Source organism: Gouania willdenowi, chromosome 16 (assembly GCF_900634775.1).
Source record: "Gouania willdenowi chromosome 16, fGouWil2.1, whole genome shotgun sequence".
Classification (NCBI taxonomy): domain Eukaryota; kingdom Metazoa; phylum Chordata; class Actinopteri; order Blenniiformes; family Gobiesocidae; genus Gouania; species Gouania willdenowi.
Genome location: NC_041059.1, coordinates 144260 through 163869, shown reverse-complemented (window position 1 = coordinate 163869; position 19610 = coordinate 144260). Strand labels below are relative to the sequence as shown.

General features: G+C 40.4%; 1 protein-coding gene across 1 annotated transcript in view; it reads left to right on the top strand.

The window, feature by feature from the left end:
- The window catches only part of tmem145 (transmembrane protein 145), a 52781-nt gene extending 34626 nt beyond the window's left edge, over positions 1 to 18155 (top strand). The window contains exons 11-15 of the mRNA XM_028469673.1: positions 3431 to 3524; positions 10100 to 10272; positions 10676 to 10796; positions 15259 to 15447; positions 16699 to 18155. Of these exons, the coding sequence (XP_028325474.1) occupies positions 3431 to 3524; positions 10100 to 10272; positions 10676 to 10796; positions 15259 to 15447; positions 16699 to 16902 (781 nt within the window). The 3' untranslated portion in view covers positions 16903 to 18155. The remainder of the gene's footprint in view (positions 1 to 3430; positions 3525 to 10099; positions 10273 to 10675; positions 10797 to 15258; positions 15448 to 16698) is intronic.
- Positions 18156 to 19610: the final 1455 nt, after the last annotated feature.

The following is a 19610-nucleotide window of genomic DNA, read 5'->3' as shown; positions in this document are numbered from 1 at the left end:
TATAGCTAAGGCAAATAGCAGAGGTGATAGAGGGCAGCCTTGTCATGTACCTTGTTAAATGGGAAAGCTTGGAGATCTCATGCCATTGGTGAACACTGCAGATAGTGGATTATCTCACCATTAACACATTTACTAAAACCAAATGTCTCCAATGTGCTGAACAAGTATGATAATTCTACGTGGTCAAATGCCTTCACCTTATCAAGAGAAACCACCAAAACACTTAAGGATGACTGTTGAAAAAAATGAATTGTGTTAACTAATCTGTCCATGTTATTATTATTAGGACTAATGATGTTTAATGAAACCCGTTTGTTCTTCTCTAATAATAGAAGGACGGAACCCTTCCAATCGTGTTGCTAGTATTTTACAGATAATTTTAAGGTCTACGTTTAACAAAGAAATAGGTCTGTAAGATGTACAGTCTTCAGGATTTTTACCTTTTTAAGAAATAAAGAAATATTGGCCTCCCACAGAGACTGTGGTAGAAGGAGTCGTTGAGCATGTCTAGAAGAGGATCGATCAGTATGTCACTGAATTCTTTGTAGAACTTGCTACTAAGCCCGTCTGGGCCTGGTGCTTTGCCGGACCGCAGCTCTTTAATAGCTTTAAGCACCTCTTCCTTAGATAAGGAACATCAGATCTACTAGGGAGGTGGAGAAAGGAGAAAAAGTTATTCATATTATCTGGAGAATTTGCCTGTATTTTGGAATTGTATACATTTTCATAAAAACATTTAAATGAGTTGTTTATGGTTGGAGGGTCAAAAGCCTGCCTGTCAAGGTCATCTGTGATGGAGGAGATGATTTGGGAGTCCGCATTCTTCTTTGTTAGATAGGATAAATATTTACCTGCTTTAACTCCATGCTCAAACATTTTCTGTTTAGCAAATCTGATTTTACCTTCTGCATCTTTATTTAGAAGGCGAATGGCAGAGACCTCCTTAAGTTTCTGTACAGATGAGCTTTTAATATATTCTTTTTCTGCTCTTTTGAGTTTCAACTTCAGAATCATTCTCTGCTCATCTTGTCTACGTCTCCTACTGGACATATAAGAAATAACTAAACCCTTGAAAAAGCTTTGGAGGTCTACCATAAAAGTGATGAGTCATCAGTAGAGGGTGAATTATTTCTTTGAAATATGATATAAATCTGTGGTCCATCAGAATGGAGGGCGTGAACCTCCGATATCTGCTCTGGTTAGAGGGATTATTTATGTTAAATTCTATGAGGACAGCTGCATGATCTGAGATGATTAGATTTCCTACAGAGCTGGAGATAACAGACTGTGGTGAAGCTCATGGAATAAAGAAATAGTCAATCCTTGTAAAGGATTTATAAACATTAGAGAAAAACGTGTTTTCTTTATCCATCAAGTGTTGAGCCCTCCATGCATCTATGAAATCCAGATCCTCACAAAGTGCATCGATGATTTTATCCTGGGACGATAATGACGTTTTCTTTTGTGGAGATTTATACATTATAGGATTTAAATGACAAATAAAATCTTCCCCAATGAAGGAGTTTCTAATATTTAGGTCGACAACTTTGGAGAAACACGTAGTCAGGAATTCCCCCGGGTGAGCGGCGAGGTTGTAAACATTCATTATAACTATTTCCTCCCCATGGAGCACCTTTCACAATCACATAATGTATCTTTGATGCAGTTTAATTCTTTAAAAGGTACTTTTTTGTGAATCTAAATAGCCACGCCTCTACTCCGTGTTTAGTGAATGATGAGAAATAAACCTGCCCATAGTTGTAATTTAAAGTTAGAATCTTTTTACGTTTCACAGGTGTGTGGACACCATTAACATTCCAGGTACATAACTTAAGGGCTGTCACCACTACAAACTATAAAATCAAATCCTTTCTGAGCCATTTGACCTTTTCTTTCTTTTTAATAACGTGAATGAGCCAAAGAACTAATCATTCACAATCAAAGTAGAAAAAAAAGAAACCTAACGCTGTCGTTCTCCTAATCCAGAGGAGTTTGAGTGGTAGGGCTTTGTACCATCAGGAGAACAAGTCCAGGAGGACACGTTTGATCTGCCCCTGATAATCATTAACAGCCAGTGCTCACGACCCACAGCCAGTCCAGTATATCCAGAGAGAATGTTCCAATGAGCAGCTCACATCAACAACAACTGTCCGGTGGAAAGTTCATCCATATCAGGCGGAGGGGTCTCCTTCAATGAGCAGATGTATTGATCAGCTGGGTGATTAGTTTAGTCCTTGGTAGGTGACTTTAAGTGATGCAGGTAGATTTGCCTGTAGATTTAAGACACTTCTTTACACAGTCAAACCTCTTTCTTTTTCTGGAGGACAGATGCTGAGAAATCCTGGAAGATCCTAATAGTGGAGCTCTCCTGCCTTAACTTCAGATTATTCTGTCCCATCTCCCACAATGCATTCATGACACGTTGTTTATCCTGAAAAGTTATGAAGTCTCACCAGAAAAGGCCGCAGCCTTTGATTGGGGAGGTTTAGGACCCAGCGTGCGGTGTGCTCTCTCCAACTTCACGCGTCCTGATTTCGTTTACGTGTTTAAGATCTTATGGATCCAGGTCTCAAAAAAGCACGTCGGGTCTTCTCCCTCAACCCCTTCTGTCAGCCCAACAATGCGTAGATTCTTACGCTGACCTCTGTTCTCCAGATCATCCGCACGTTCCGTCAAAGCACAGCTCCTCCAGAGTTTAATACCCATGGGATCCGTGGCGTCCTCCAACCCGGAAATCCTCGACTCAGCCTCCACGATGCGCTTTTCATGAGCTCTTCGCGGTGCATTTGTAGAAGCTGCGTAAGTGGCCCAAGCTTGTCGTCAAAAAGTTTAGAGATATTTGCCGTAATGCTGGCAGTGATTTTGCTCACCGCTTCACGGAGTGCTGACGAGAGTCAGCTAGCGTCAGCCCCAGTATTAGCATCTTCATTAGCCGCTGCGCAGGCCTTGTTTGTTTTCTGTTGCTCATCCGGAGTTTCCGAGGTTTGTGTCTTTCTGCGTGACATGTTTGTCTCAGAAAGTAGTTATTAAGGCTCATCGTTGGGCGGTCCTGGGTGTGTATCTGTAGTGTCTTGGCAGTTAAATGAAAAATATAATATAACCCTAACACCCACAGCTCTCCTGGTCACAACCTTCCCTCACGCCGCCATCTTGAAAACCCCAATTATTGTAAATAATGATGATAATCATATCAGATTCAGACAATCTGTGATAAAAGTTAAAGTTTCTGATGAATCTTTACAGATCTGAGAGTTTTATTTTACATTTGTTTGTTTGTTGTCTTTTGATGTGAGAAGAGGCTCCGCCCCGAAATGTTTATGTTTGTGTTGACATACAAAACAACAACATTGTGTGTGTGTGTGTGTGTGTGTGTGTGTGTGTGTGTGTGTGTGTGTGTGTGTGTGTGTGTGTGTGTGTGTGTGTGTGTCAGGGCTAGGATCAGTCACAGTGGATCAGTGAAGCTGAGTGTGTATATGACCGTTTACACCATCACATACGTCGTCCTGTTCATCTACGAGGCTGAGGTAAAGCATTTATTATTTATTCTGTTCAAATGTAATATTACACAGTGTGTGTCTCTCAATGAGTGTCGTACTCTGTCGACTACTTTGGTTTTAGTAGCTTTACGTAGCGCCACAGATGCTAACTCTCTTCTTCACCTTTACTTTAAAGGAGACATATCATGTTAAATCCACAAAATGCATTTTGTTGTATATTTATAATGTTTAGTAGTACAGAAAAGTTCTAATAAGTCTCTTCAGGTGCTCCGTAGATATCTTTATATTCTCTTTTGCTCATATTTTTCAATCTGTTTCCATTTTTCTATTCTCTATTATGTTTTTTGAACTATTACATCACAGTATTTGCAGCTGAACTGCCAAATTAGTTCATCAACTCCAGGCCCAACACTTCGAGCAATCCGCCATTTTTATTTCTGGCTTTTATTTTGTAGTCCAAGCTCCAGGATGCAGAAGTTACGAGAGGATAAGTCTAAATGTTGGGTTGTTGGATGTAGTAACCCACACACTTCATTACACCGTCTCCCAGCATCAGAACCTTTTCAAAGTGTCTGGTTGAGTTTTATTTTTTATAGAAATGTACCACATCTGTGGATAAGGTCATTTTTGTGTGTGTGAAGCACTTCAATGATGACTGCTTCATCAACCTCCACCAGTATAAAGAAGGATTTACAGAAAGACTTTGTCTGATTGAGGGTTCAATTCCTTCTATCTTTGGAGACGATGAACAGAGCACTTCGGTAAGCTGTAAATAACGCTAAAAAGTGTGATGATAAGACGTCCCTGTCATTGTTTTGTTAGCATTAGCATTAGCACCGTCTTCATATGTTAGCGCTGTGTGCTCGTTTTAGATCCTTGATGATATGGCCTACGTGATTTAATTTAAGTCTAAAGTTTTCATTAGTCATTTCATTTTGACATTTTTGTCTCTGAAAAGACTGTATTAAAATGCATTTCGTGACGTTAGCTTGGCGCTAGCGTTAGCTCGGTGCTTGTGTTAGCTCACTTGTTAGGGTTCTGCAGGTTCATCATCTTCATTTTCATGTCGCTCCACTGGGTCAGACTCTGGCTGGAACATGTAAGGCTGGATGGACAAGTCTAACGTTGTTGACATTTTGTAAATAACCTCTGAATAAAAAGTTTATGCTCCGCTACATAGCCGTATCTCTTCTATCAAACTACAAAAATGGCCGAACAGGGTGGAGTTGAACCGAGTGTCACCTGAAGAGGGGGCGGGGTATGGAGTGTCTCATTTGCATTTAAAGAGACAGCACCAAAACGAGTTGCTCTCAGAAACACATCAGAAAAGAGGTAGAAAAGGGGTGGAGCTATAATAATGAGGAATTCAGACCCAAGCATTGCAGTTCAGCTTTATATAGACCACAACTGTTTGATTTATATGTAAAAAGGAAGGATTTAAAACCATGATATGTCCCCTTTAACACTGTTGGCTGAAACACACAATATGACTTCAATAAAATACAAAACACACACAAACACACAAAAAACAACTATAATAATCCAAATTTCTCCAAAAACATACAAGATGACAACACAAATGCTCAAAATGACTCTAAAATGTCAACAACAATAACGAAAAAAACACAAAATAACTCCGGAAAATAGAATATACAAAAATTATTATTATTATACTCCGCGACCCTGAAAAACATGGATTATTAATATATATTATTTAATTTTCTGTTGTTTTTGTAGTCGTTTTTGAAGCAATTTGTGTAATATTTTGTAATTAAAAATTTAATTATTTAATTCTGTGTCTTTTTGTTGTGCTTTTCTGTATTTCTCTGTAATTTTGTATCTTTTTGGACTCATTTTGTGTATTTTTGATGTTATTTACATTTAGAAGCCCCACATTTTGATAGCCATGAACCAAATCTGGTTAGAAGTAGCACTTCTAAACTTTAGGTTATGTACATAACCCTGGTTCTATCAGTAATATGAGTGAGATGTCTCACTATGGGATACAACCTCTGTCCACATTCCTCAGAAGCATTTATTTCAATCTGTCAATCCTGATTGGCCGGTGAAGCTCGTCTGTCCACTAGGGGGAGACCCACCTCCTATAAAAGGAGGACATGGACAGATGCGCACAATTCAAAATAAACACCTCTTCTCCTCGTTCAAGCAAGAAGGGTAGTCTGGTGAGACATCTCACTCATATTACTCATAGAACCAGGGTTATGTACATAACCTAAAGTTCTATTTCATAATATTTAGTGAGATGTCTCACTATGGGATATGGAAACTCCAGTAGTGCAGACATGCTCATCAAGCAGTACCAGCCTCCAGGACAGAAGTCTGATCACATCAGGACAGTAAAACCGCCCCACGCACGGGGCGGAAACGTCCAGCATGTAAAAGGGTTAGGGTTAGGGTTAACCCAAACCCTAACCCTAACCTAGGGCTGGGCGATATATCGAATATACTCGATATATCGCAGCTTGTAGTCTGTGCGGTGTTGAAAATGACCATACCGTTAAACTCGCGGACTTTTTTTTTTTTTTTTTTTTTGAAATGTCATCTTAATGACAACATGCACAAAAGGGCACTATTTGTTTTAAAATATTGTAGTGGCATTATGTACAAAAAGTGCACTTTAATTTTGTGTTTTGAAATGCCATGTGAGTTGCATCCTGCACTAATGTCTTGTTTTGAAATGTCTCTGTGACACATTTGCACAGAACGTGCACTTTCTGTTGACAATTTTATGTTTGAGCCACTCACTGTTTAATAAATACAGTTATGTCAACTTTGACTTAGTTGTGATATCCCCTTTTTTGCATGAAAGTTTAAAATTGGCATATATTAATGCAGTATGATCAAGAATGTTTTAATGTAGACATATAGAATCATCATACTGGTGTGATTTTGTGCATCAAAGTGTTAATTCAAGGGTAATGCAAAATATCGAGATATATATCGTGTATCGTGACATGGCCTAAAAATATCGCGGTATTTATAAAAGGCCATATCGCCCAGCCCTACCCTAACCCTGCGTGGGCCACAACTGCTGCACCACCTCTGGGTGCAGCACCCATTCCCCGTGAAGCGGCGCGCCCCTGGATAACAGGTTGGCGCCCATGTTCATGATCACCGGGACGTGCGTCGCTCTCAACGAGAAGAGATGCCCAACACTCCACAGGATCAGTCCTGACGGTTGATGTATGCCACCGCCGTGGTATTGTCTGTCCTCACCAGGACATGATGAAAGAAAGTGGATCAGCGAGAGGAACACCGTTGACAGCTCCAAGTAATTTATGTCAGCGCACTGGAGGAACGCACCCCAGCGACCCTTCACAGCCCCACCTGTTAGGCTGGCATCTGTGGAGACCACCTTCCTGGACGTAACGATGCCCATAGGCACCCCGTCTGTCAGGAAGCCCAGAGCACACCAGTGGCGCAGAGCCGTGCCGCACTCCGGTGTAACCAAGACCATCCATGTGCCTTGACGCACAGGATCGAACCCATGTGAGGCCACCCACAGTTGGAAATTCCTCATGTGAAGGCGACCGAGGTGAATTCGAGGATGGCCGAAGTCATCAACCCGAGTAAACAAAGACACAATCTGAACAGACGTGCCCGCCCAAAACAACCCGAGACACTCTCCGAACGTCTTCACACGCTCAGGTGAAAGACGCGCAGTGAATGGCACCAAACCCAGAAACAGACCCAGAAAATACCCAGAATTTTTTTCCTTTGTGGGACAACACGCTCTTTTCTGAATTCACCCCAAATCCCAGATATGACAGGTGATCCATCAGAATGCGTCTGCGCCCTTGCCTCCACCTCTGATTGTGCCAAAAGCAGCCACTCGTCCAGGTACGTAGCCAGGCGAATGCCCTGCCTCCTCAGCGAAGCGATCGCAGCATCCGTGCTGCGCACAAACACCCTCAAGCTCAAAGAGAGGCCGAATGAGAGAACGCGGTACTTGTAACACACTCCCCAGAAAGCAAACCGTAGGTACTATCTGTGAGGGGAATATATTGGAACGTGGAAATACGCGTTTTTGAGGTCGACAGACGTGAACCAATCACCCTGTTACACCAGACGCAGTAGGGAGGAATCCGTGAGCATCCTGAAGGTGTGTTTCCTGAAGGGCCAGGATGGGACGGATCCCGGACCCCCCTCGTTTGGGAACCAGAAAGTACCTGGAGTAGAACCCCTCCCGAGACCAAGCGGGAGGGTCGATCACTCGGACAGCCCAAAAGTGTCACTCTGTCTTGAACATGAGTGTGGATGCGTGCTTGTGGACATGCAGGGGGCAACAGCCGAACGTCCTGCGGAACCAGTCTGTCTCTCCCGAACAGCAGAGGGCCGAGCCTTGGCAGGGAGGAGGACGGGGCGAGAACAGCCTGAAAACGCACCGGAGAAAGCAAAAGAGATGAAGCTAGAAAACGAGGGTGTCAAACAGTCTTTTTCTTCCTCCTCGACTGCGTGCGCTGAGTGGTTGTGCCCTGCACAGCAGCAGCCGTCGGAGCTGCAGGGTTCCCGGGCCAGGTGGGCGGGCCTCAATGAGGCTGTGGCGGAGCCAGCCGGGGAACGGAAGGTCTCGCTGCTTTAAACAACAGACCCTGGGGAGCAGCCTGAGGGAAAGCTCTTCGTTGCACCGGTGGAGACGTGAGCAGGGGTTTCCTGGGGAGGCAGAGAGCCTCATTGTCTCTCTTTTTCTCCTTGCAGCGCTGCTGCATCCCGTCAAACAGTTTGGCTAGGTCAAGCCTGCGGGCCCGCTCCTGGATAACCATGTTACCCATCACCTGCGTAGGCACACATCGGCAACCGTGGATATCTCCTCCATTGTCGCCGGGTCCTGAGACAGGGAAAAATCCTCACAGAGTCTGGGCTGACAGGCAGTGAGGAGAGAGAGGACATTTAGCGTCCTGACTGAGAGCAGTGGCAGCGTATATCCTATTGGACAGGTACGACTGGAGACGGTCTGCTCGGGACGATAACACGGGCCTCCGAGGGGACACAGGTGGCTGCCGAGGGAGCAGGTCAGGCGCAACGAGGGGCTCCACCGGCAACATGTGAAGAAGGTCGAGACTCTCCATGGCCTCACAGTCAAGGGATGAGGCACCTGACACAGAGGTGTTTGAATGGTGCACGTCTGTCCACGTCCTCCTGTGTGTAGACAGAGGTTGCATCCCACAGTGAGACATCTCACCAAATACTATGAAATAGAACAGTGAATGTTTGCATTAGTTTGTGTAATTTCCATCATATATTTCTGTCATTTTGAGATTTATTTGAGAGTTTCATGCTGTGATTTAAAAAGCTGTGAGTGGAAATATCTCCAGGGTTTAAACGTTGACACAAGTCAACACACACACACACACACACACACACACACACACACACACACACACACACACACACACACACACACACACACACACAGCGTTTTCTCTCGCTGCCTTTTTGAATAGTTTGATAAATATTTATGTGAGCGTTTCCCTGTCAACTCACTCATTACTGTGATACAAAGCTCATTATAAAAATGCATCAACTTTCCTGTGTTTGGAGGAAATATATTTTTTTCGTTTGATGTATTTTTCTGTAATGTATGTTTTTTGGAGTCGTGTATTTTTGTATCTTTCTGTTGTGTTTTTATGCATTTTTTGTATAATTATTGTTTTTTGTTGCCATTGTAGTGATTCTGGAATCATTTTGTGTATTGTGACGTCATGAATCGGTGACCTGACCTGCAACCAGAAGTAACGTGCTCAATACTGCGCTCAAAACCGAGAGGGAGCCGTAATCTTAAAATTACAATTAGCATTTTGAACGTTATGCAACATGAAATTACTCCAAAAATAACGGGCGCACACACTCGGGGTGTTTGGAAGCCATTGACTAAGTTTCAGGTCAAACTTATACCGCATTGGGGAGATGATTGCTTCACAAACACACACTCACACGCAGACCTTTCTTGCATTATAGATAGATTAATCATATTATATCATGTCATATTTCCTCCACATACAGAGATAAAAACACGTTTTATCAGCGATGATGGTGAAGTTATACACGTCGGCCGATGAGTTATTAAGACTCAGGATAGTTACAGTTACACACTGAGTACAGTAAGATTAACTCAGTGGAACAGCACTGGTGTTTATTTAGCACTGATGCTAACAGTGTGGAAAGCTGTTTGAGCATAAATTTCATATCAGTGCTATCAATGTTAGCATAGCTCTACTAGTTAGCCTTATATGCAAGTAACGGTGCGTATAAAAGCTCATCCGTGGTTGCCATTGGCTTTCCAAAATATTACAACCAATCAGGGCGCTGGATTTGGTTTTAATTAGGGCTGGGACTTTAATGCGTTAATTACAATTTATTAATCACATAAGTAGCAAAAGCAGCGACTCAACTATTTTAATAAAAATATTTAGTTATAGGCGATATTGTGTAAATCTGTAAATGTGATATATTGCCCAGGCTTAATGGGTTTAAAAAACAAAAACAGTGCACTAAGGGCCCCTAAAGCTGAGTCCTGGGCCTTTATCTGTGTCCCTAACCATGATTGTCCTCTGTGTGTGTGTGTCATGGTGCTGGGGCAGTTCTTTGATCCTGGGGAGGTTCTGTACGCCTACGACAGTCCTGCTGGCTACGGTCTGATGGGTCTACAGCTGGTGGCCTACGTGTGGTTCTGCTACGCTGTGCTGGTCTCTCTCAAACACTACCCTGAGAAACAGCCTTTCTACGTCCCCTTCTTCACCACCTACACTCTGTGGTGAGCCCCGCCCCACCCTGTTTCACCTACCCTGAGCTAACCCCCCCATCTTGAACAACACGATCACACACAGATATTTTTACACAATCATCGATTTGAATAATTTACACATTTTAGTGAGAAATATGCTTGAGATACTGTAGCTGCAGATAAAGATATTTATTCAGCGTGTGTGTGTGTGTGTGTGTGTGTGTGTGTGTGTGTGTGTGTGTGTGTGTGTGTGTGTGTGTGTGTGTGTGTGTGTGTGTGTGTGTGTGTGTGTGTGTGTGTGTGTGTGTGTGAAAATAATCATTTATAAGTCAGTGTTTCTCAGCTCTGTTAAAAACCCTTTGACCCTTTCTGTGAAATAGAAAAAGTTTGATGGATTAAAAACCCATTTCACGTTGCTGTGGATCTGTTTCAGGTTTTTTGCCGTTCCCGTCATGGCGCTGATCGCTAACTTTGGGATTCCTCGTTGGGCTCGAGAGAAGATCGTCAACGGCATCCAGCTGGGCATCCACCTGTACGCCCACATCGTCTTCCTCGTACGTATCAATGCTGGTTATTAATTACAAAAACAATGATCAATCAGTTATCTCTGCCTCATTCAGTTAAGGGTTTTTATTTTATAATCACATTTGTTTCTTATTGAAATTTAAAAAAAAATATTATTTATTTTGTTAATAACCTTTCCTAAAGTTTCTAACCCTCTGAAACACTATTTCCTGCATTTTGGGGCCAAATTTTGTGAAGTAAAGCTAAAGTTGTTTTTCTTTTTAATCTTAGTAATATAGCTATATATATATAGATATTTATAGATATAGATAGATATATAGGCCCTCCACTAACAAATGCTCACACACTGTAGGGAGAACACATTACATTTGATTCAAAGATGCGCTTTTCTAATATAAATGAGATTTTATGTGGGACCTGCGGTAATATTGGAATTGTTAAGGACAGTCATTCATTTTATATTTTCCTTTTGTTTTATTTAGTTGATTGTTTTTGTTTAGATTATGAAGCACACTGTTTATATTGGATGATAACCATAGTTACAAAGTGGATGATGAACACAGGCAACATCGGGGGCAGCGAAGTGCCTGCAGGGGTCCTCAGGTAAAGACCAGAGCATCCAAGCAAATCGCCTAAATGAAATAAACAGTGCGGCTGATGTATGTGCTTCTGGGTTATTCAGATTAAAAAGAGTTAAAACACGCCTGGAAGTCATTTTGTGTCAAAGTGAGCAACAATTATTACCAAGATCAATATCACAGCGTAAGAGATCAATATGTTTAGGAACAACCAGAAAAAGTCAGGGCCTTATGGAGTTAATGCAGCTTCTTTAATTCCTGTGGTGACAGGTAACACAGGTAAAATTGTTAAATTAAAGAAAAGCAAAAAGCTTTATAGAGATAAAAATGTGACTCCTATAACATGTCATCCAAAAAGTCCACCAGTGTCTCCAGTAAAGTCTTTAAAATTAGCTCTTCTTAATGTTAGATCTCTTGTTAACAAGTCACTAATAATTAATGATATTATTTTAACACATCACTTGGACTTTTTATTTCTTAATGAAACATGGTTGAATGATGGTATCAGTAATACTATTCTCAATGAAAGTTCACCACAAGACTTTATTTATTTAAATAAGTGTCATACTTACAGGAAAGGTGGTGGAGTTGCTGCCATTTTTAAATCAATATTTCAGTGCAAAGAAATAATATTTGGTGATTTTATCTCCTTTGAATATATGTCATTCTTACTGAAGGGTGATTCAAGAGTTCTGTTTTTAGTCGTTTATAGACCCCCAAAATATTCTGGAGAATTCATGGATGAGTTTGCTGAACTGCTGTCAGTTGTATGCACTGAATACAACTTTTTAATAATAACAGGTGACTTAAATATTCATGTAGACAATAACATGGACAACACTGCCAAAGAACTGTATGCTTTAATGGATACTTTTGGTCTTACACAACATGTGACTGGTCCGACACACACTCAAGGTCACACTTTGGATCTGGTTATCTCTAAAGGTGTTGATATCTCTGCTGTTGATGTAAGAGACTTAGCTCTATCTGATCATTTCTGTGTCTTTTTTGACCTAGACACTGAAAACCAAACACACAGAAAACACCTTGGAGGAGGACTGAGATAATGCAGAATTTAAATCTGACTGTAGAAGAGCTGAGCGTAAATGGAGATCAACAAAACTCCAAATTCATCTAGAACTGTACAAAATAAGTCTGTGTAAATTCAATGATGGCTTGTTCAAAGCAAGGCAGCAAAACTTTTCTGAAATTATTGCCAAAAATGTCAACAACTCTCGCACGTTGTTTTCTGTAATTGAAAAGCTCACAACCCCCCCAGATCAGATAGCCCCTGAATTACTGTCAGCTGGAAAATACAATGAATTTGCTGTAAATTTCAATAAAAAAATACAATCAATAAGGTCAAACATCAGAACAAACCAGCAAAATAACAAAAAGCTTGAACAGCTTCAACCACTGAGGGAGGAGTCAACTACAATGTTAGAGTTTATTACAGTGAACCCAAAAACAATAGAGGAGACTGTTCAGCAGCTGAAACCATCAACGTGTTGCCTTGACACAAAACCCTCAAACTTCTTTAAAACTGTTGTAAAGTCATTTATCACTGATTAGTATCAGATAATTAACTGATCATTCCAATCAGGCACCGTACCAAAATCCCTGAAAGTAGCTGCTGTTAAACCTCTGTTAAAAAGAGAACACTGGATGCCTCTATACTGGCTAACTATAGACCAATCAGAACCTTCCATTCATGGCCAAGATCATTGAGAAGGTGGTCTTCAACCAACTGAGTCAATTCTTAACATTCAACAAAATATTTGATAAATTTCAGTCAGGTTTTGGTTCTCATCACAGCACAGAAACTGATCTGATCAAAGTGATCAATGACATAAGGTTGAACACTGATTCAGGAAAAGTATCTGTTCTCATTCTATTGGATCTAAGTCTACATTTGACACTGTAGATCATACAATTTTGTTGCACAGATTGTAAACATGGGTTGGACTAAATGTTAAAGTAATGGTTTAAGTTCTACTTGGAGGATCAAAGTTATTTTGTAAACATTGTAAACTTTGAATCTGACAGATTACCAATGTCCTGTGGGGTTCCTCAGGGATCTGTTCTTAGACCTCTTCTGTTTAGCCTTTATATGCTTCCTTTAGGACACATTTTACACAACTGTAAGGTTGATTATCAGAGCTATGCAGATGACACACAACTATATCTATCACTGAACCCAGATGACTATGGTCCCATTGAGGTGTTGTGTGACTGCTTAGAAAAAGTAAACTGATGGATGAGTGAAAACTTCCTTCAACTAAACCATGACAAGATGGAGGTGATTGTCTTTGGTAACAATGAAAAGAGGACTGCTGTCAGCAAGTATCTGAGTCTGGATCTTTAGAAGATAAAGACCAAGTCAAAAACCTTGGTGTTCTGATTGACTCAGATCTGACATTCAGCATCAGATCAAATCTATCACAAAAACATCTTCTACCACCTAAAGAACATCTCCAGAGTGAAAGGTTTAATGACTCAGAAAGATCAGGAGAAACTGGTCCATGCTTTTATCTCCAGCAGACTGGACTATTGTAATGGTCTTCATCAAACATCTACAGCTGGTTCAGAACGCTGCAGCTCAGGTCTGAAACTACGGTGGCTGGGAAGTGTCAGGTGAATGCATTTACAGAAACGAACACGAATGCAAACCGGCCACAACGGAAGTGTTTCTGACGGACCGGTATTACAGACGGACGGGTATTATGATATGATAGCCTGATATGAAAAATATAAGATTATCCTAATCAACTTTCACTTACTTTCATACGCGTTTCAATGTCTTCTTCTTGTTCTGAACTGTTCTGGTGGGTTAAAAACATCCACCAGAAACGTGTCCGTCTGTAATACCGGTCCGTCGGAAACATTTCCGTTGCGGAAACCCGGTGGCCGGGAAGTGTCAGGTGAATGTATTTAAAGAAATGAACACAAATGCAAAAAGGTCACAACGGAAATGATGAATTCATGTTGGGTGTGGGATACATATGTATGTGTATATACGTATATATGCATATGTGTGTATCCATAAAATGAAGAGTCCGTACCTAAGACTGCTCTACTGTAAAGTGCCTTGAGATACCATTGGTTATGATTTGGCGCTATACAAATAAAGATTGATTGATTGATTGATTGATTGATTGATTGAAATGTTTCCTACGGACCGGTATTACAGACGGACACGTTTCTGGTGGATGTTTTTAACCCACCAGAACAGAGAAGAACAAGAAGAAGACATTGAAACGCGTATGAAAGTAAGTGAAAGTTGATTAAGATACTCTTATATTTTTCATATCAGGCTATCATATCATAATACCCGTCCGTCTGTAATACCGGTCCGTCAGAAACACTTTGTTTCTGTAAATGCATTCACCTGACACTTCCCAGCCACCGTATGAACCAGAACAAAGAGGTCAGAACACATTAGTCCAGTTTTAAAGTCTTTACACTGGCTCCCAGTCAGCCTCAGAGGAGACTGTAAAGTTCTGCTGCTGGTTATGAACCCAGCAGATCTCTCAGATCTATGGACACAGTAGAACAAACTGCAGCAGAGCTGAAGTCAGCATCACGTGAACATTTTTAAATCAAAGTTAAAGGAACTATTTTTCTCTACTGTATATGATTGATAGAGATTTATGGTCATGTTGATGATGTCATGTGTTTGTTGATGATTTTAAATGATTTTACTGATGATTTTGAAAAAATTGCTGCTGATTTAAATATTTCTTATTATTTTTAAGCTATTGAATGTTTTCCTTTCCACTTTTTGATCATGTAAAGAACATTAATTTGCCTTGTGTATGAAATGTGCTATACAAATACACTTGCTTTGCCTTAATTGCTGTTTATTAAATAAATGTTTCTAATGGACGTTCTTTGTTCTTTCATTCACTCTCAGGTTATTACACGACCCTCAGCAGCCAATAAGAACTTCCCTTATCATGTGCGGACGTCTCAGATCGGGATCCTTCTGTCCAGTCCTAAAGGAGAAGAGGGGGGTGAGGGGTTCCCCCACCACGCCTATGGAAACAGATCCTTCTTAGGAGACTCTCAACCTAACTTTACTGAGCTCTTCTCTATCCAATCGGTGAGTTTCACCTTCACTAAATATCAATGCCGCTGCTAATTCATTTAGATTAATTAATTAATTACAAAGTCTGAAATGTATTTAAATTATATTCATTCATTTTAAAATGAATTGAGTCCAAACTCTAATATAAACATGACAGATAATAGAGATGTGATAAATAGTGATATGTAGTGAAAATGAGAGCAGACTCTATTAAACAAGCATGTTAGCTAATTTAGCTTGAGTTAGCTTCAGTTTAGAACCTGCACCTGTTGTTAAAGCCATAGTGAAGAGAAGAGGCGTTCTCCTAAAATCCTGGGAGATTAAAATCCACGTCTGCAAACATTGAAAGACCAGAAATCCCTGGAATGAGTCCTGCTGTTAAAAAGCCATGAAACACTTCATTTTCTCAACTCAGAGGTTTATCTTCAGAGCCAACGCACTGCGTTTTATCTCAGTCAAACTAATGAAGTGTTGGAAACAAATCCACTGGATCAAACATTTTCAGTCTATTTATTTCCAAAAACAAAAAGAAACACTGGCTCAGCACTAGTTTAGAGTTTAGCACATTTAAGCAAATATCACAATATGTTGAACAATAAGAATAAAGTAGAATTGATCTGGACTATTGCTTGTATACATGTTCATATCTGATATTTGGTTGCAGAATCTCTCCTGGTCAGACTGCCCTAAGTAGGCCAGATACCATCGTTTACCAAGGCCTCTTCTCAGAGGCTCAGTCATGGTTATTACTAACACTATCAGCAACATACAAAACCCTGAGAGCACGAACAACAACAGATTCATTGGGACACACACGCAATCCCAGACGGTTATTATTATTATTATTATTATTACTATACTGTTTATGGGTTGTTTTGTTTATATACTTCTCAAATAAAAACTATTCTGATTGTGATTCAACTAAAAGTCAAGAATGTCCAGGAAGCCAAAATATTTTAAAGCAAAGGTCCTAAAATTCAGTCTAATCATTGTAAGTGTAATATACATAATATATATGTATATTTGTAGTTACAGTATCTTCAAATTCCACACATCAATAACAGACTAATGAAATAATTTCTGTACAAGCCTGCACACGTTAGCCTCCACTAGGCTAACGTGTGCAGGTTAACGTGTGCTAAGCTAAGTTAATCTTTGATGTGCTCAGCTAACATGTGGAGGCTAACGTGTGCTAGGCTAAGCTAACGTGTGGAGGCTAACGTTTGTTAAGCTAAGCCAAGCTAATGTGGGCTCATGTCTCTCCAGGATGCGGTGAAGACGGTGGAAGAGGCAGTATCTCGTAAAGGAGACGACGTTCCACGAAACAATGAGCATAAGATCATCACCACCGCTGCTGACCTGACCTCCATCCTAACCCGGCCCCCGGCTCCGCCCCCACCTACCCGCCTGCCCTCGTTCACTGAGTACTTCAGCATGCAGGGAGGGGGAGCGTTTGGATCCAAGGCGTGAGAGCGTGATGGAGAACAAGGAAGGACAGGGAGGAGGAGACGGTTTACAGCAGACACGTGGAAAAAAATTAAAGAAATCTACTTCAAAAATCTACTCCTCAGAGGAGGAGGAGGAGGAGGAGGAGGAAGAGGAGGAGGAAGAGGAAGAGGAAGAGGAAGAGGAGGAGGAGGAGGAAGAGGAAAAGGAAAAGGAAGAGGAGGAGGAGGAGGAGGAAGAGGAAGAGGAAGAGGAGGAGGAAGAAAGGGCTGGAGCTGCTACGTTGGTTAGGAATAAAGAAGCAATAAATATTTGAAGGATGCACACATGAGGAAGAGGACCCAGTGATGATGATGATGATGATGATGATGATGATGATGATGATGATGATGATGGTAGCTGTTCACAGGCTGGAAATGAACAGAAACTCCTGAAATACTTTGATTCAAAAATCCATCAGGCTTCGTTAGTCGTCCTGAGAGCGTTTTTGTAAATACCAAGAGTTACTTCTATAAATAGTTTTATTTACACAAATTAATAAAACAAATATTTGCCACATCATTACACATCATTTGGTGCTGAGGCGGAAAGAAATCCTTTGTTTATGCAGTAATGTTAGTCATCTTCTTAGTTTTTACTAATGTGTCCTAAAACCTTCTAAATGTTCTTATTAGTAGATTTATGTCTAACAAAACACATTATTATGAACCATATTCACTATATTATCTTTTAGAAATGGGACGACTTTACACTTTTAGAGCCTGTGTTCCTCCATCTTGAAATCACTTCCTTGACACGCTCTGGTGGCTGAAGTTAGAGAGTAAATCACAGACTGATGAAGGACTTTCACCCTAAAGGAGTTCTATTCTCAGGGTATGTGTCTTCTACAGTCCATCATTTACTCACTAACTTCAGACACCAGAGCGTGTCAGCGCACTGTTAAAGGAGAGTAAAGGTCCCTTAAGAGAGCTCTTCTTCTCTGTTTCATTGTTTACTACCAAACCTCAGAGTGGAAACTGTCGCCCCTGTTTTAGATCAACCAAAAGCAGCACAAGTTGTCATTGTGACTAAAAAAATCTACTAAATGATGTAAAAAGCTGCTAAATGATCTAAAATAGAAAACAATGGGATGTTTACAGTAGGGATGCACCAAAATGAAAATTTGAAGCCAAAGTTGAATCACATATAATAGTGCATAAATAGCATAGAATACATTTTTAGACATGTTTTTTTAAAGAAAGTAAATGTTTATTGAATATTCTGACATTTTTTTTTTTTTTTTTCAAACAAAGCACAACAAAGTTCTTCATTTATATTAACCCTTCAAATAAATCAAAACATGCATTCCAAAAAAAATCTAAAATGCATTAAAGGTGAGGTATGATAAAAAAATGACTTTCTAATGGTTTACCTACAGTGATAAACATCCTTTAGCTTCATTCAGAGGAACAAAGTGTAAAAAGTTATGTTTCCTCTCTTGTTATTACACATTTTATAAAAAGTCAGCTTTAAACGGGACAGTTGGATTTTACCCACGTTGGCAGATGACGTCACCTAACACGCCTCCTAGAATGTTAGCTCCTCCCTCTCTAACAATCTAACAGCTAAAACAAACACTGCTGTTTAATATAGAATATATATTATACAAACTGCACTACTGGGAGTCACTGCTTGGAGCCACGGACCCATTGTTTACACACATCAGCTGTTAGCTAATGCTAATGCTACACCAGTCTATGCAGTGAGACCTGGTGTAGTGTAAGGAGGAAACGATGGAGATGTTTATAGAATCATGGCTCACAGCGCTAACAATGGACTCTGTTGTGGAAATGGATGGTTTCCAACTTTTACGCGGTGACGGACGACGGAGAGAATCTGGATGTGTTTGTGTGTGGAAAGGAGGAGCTACTGCTCTGGTTCTACAGTACACACTTTACAGACTCAAAATCACTGCACATTGTTTGATTGCGTCATACGCTACTATTCGGCCTTGTTTTTAACTCACTAAACCAAAGACCGAATGTTGCTTTTTTTGCAATATTTGGCCAAATATATTCGGTGGCCGAATATTCGGTGCATTCCTAGTTTACAGGCAGTGGGGCCATGTGACATCATCAATCACATGATTTTAAGATGGAGGAACACAGGCTCTAAAACTGTAAAGTAGTCCCATTTTTAAAAGGAAATTAAATGAATGTGGTGCATAATAATGTGTTTAGTTAGACATAGATCTATTAATAAGGACATTTACAAGATTTTAGGACACATTAGTAAAAACTGTGGAGGATCCTTTAAGAATGTTAATCCTTTCTTTTACATCTGACCTTATATTTAATAGTAGTTGTATTTCATACTGCAGTGTTGTGCTGTTGTGTAACTGTTGTGTTTATTGTGAACACCTCTAGGCATGTTTGTGTTGTTATTCTCAGTTCAACATCACATACAGTATTTGTTTTACGTGTTTATTGAATCTTACTGTGTAAATACGTGTGTTAATGTTTCCTTTGAGCTGATGAGTATTAGTCACTAATACAACCCAGACAATTCAGGAGTTCTCAACTTGTGGGCCGGGACCCAAAAACGTGTGCGTGTATGGTGGGGAGTTTGCAATGACAGCGATCCTGTGTTTTTATTTTGAAGGACATTCATTCCTGTGGTGCCATCAGTTTTTATTTCTAACAATAGCAGACATTTTATTACTGCTAATGATAGATAGTTTTTTTTAATCTGAA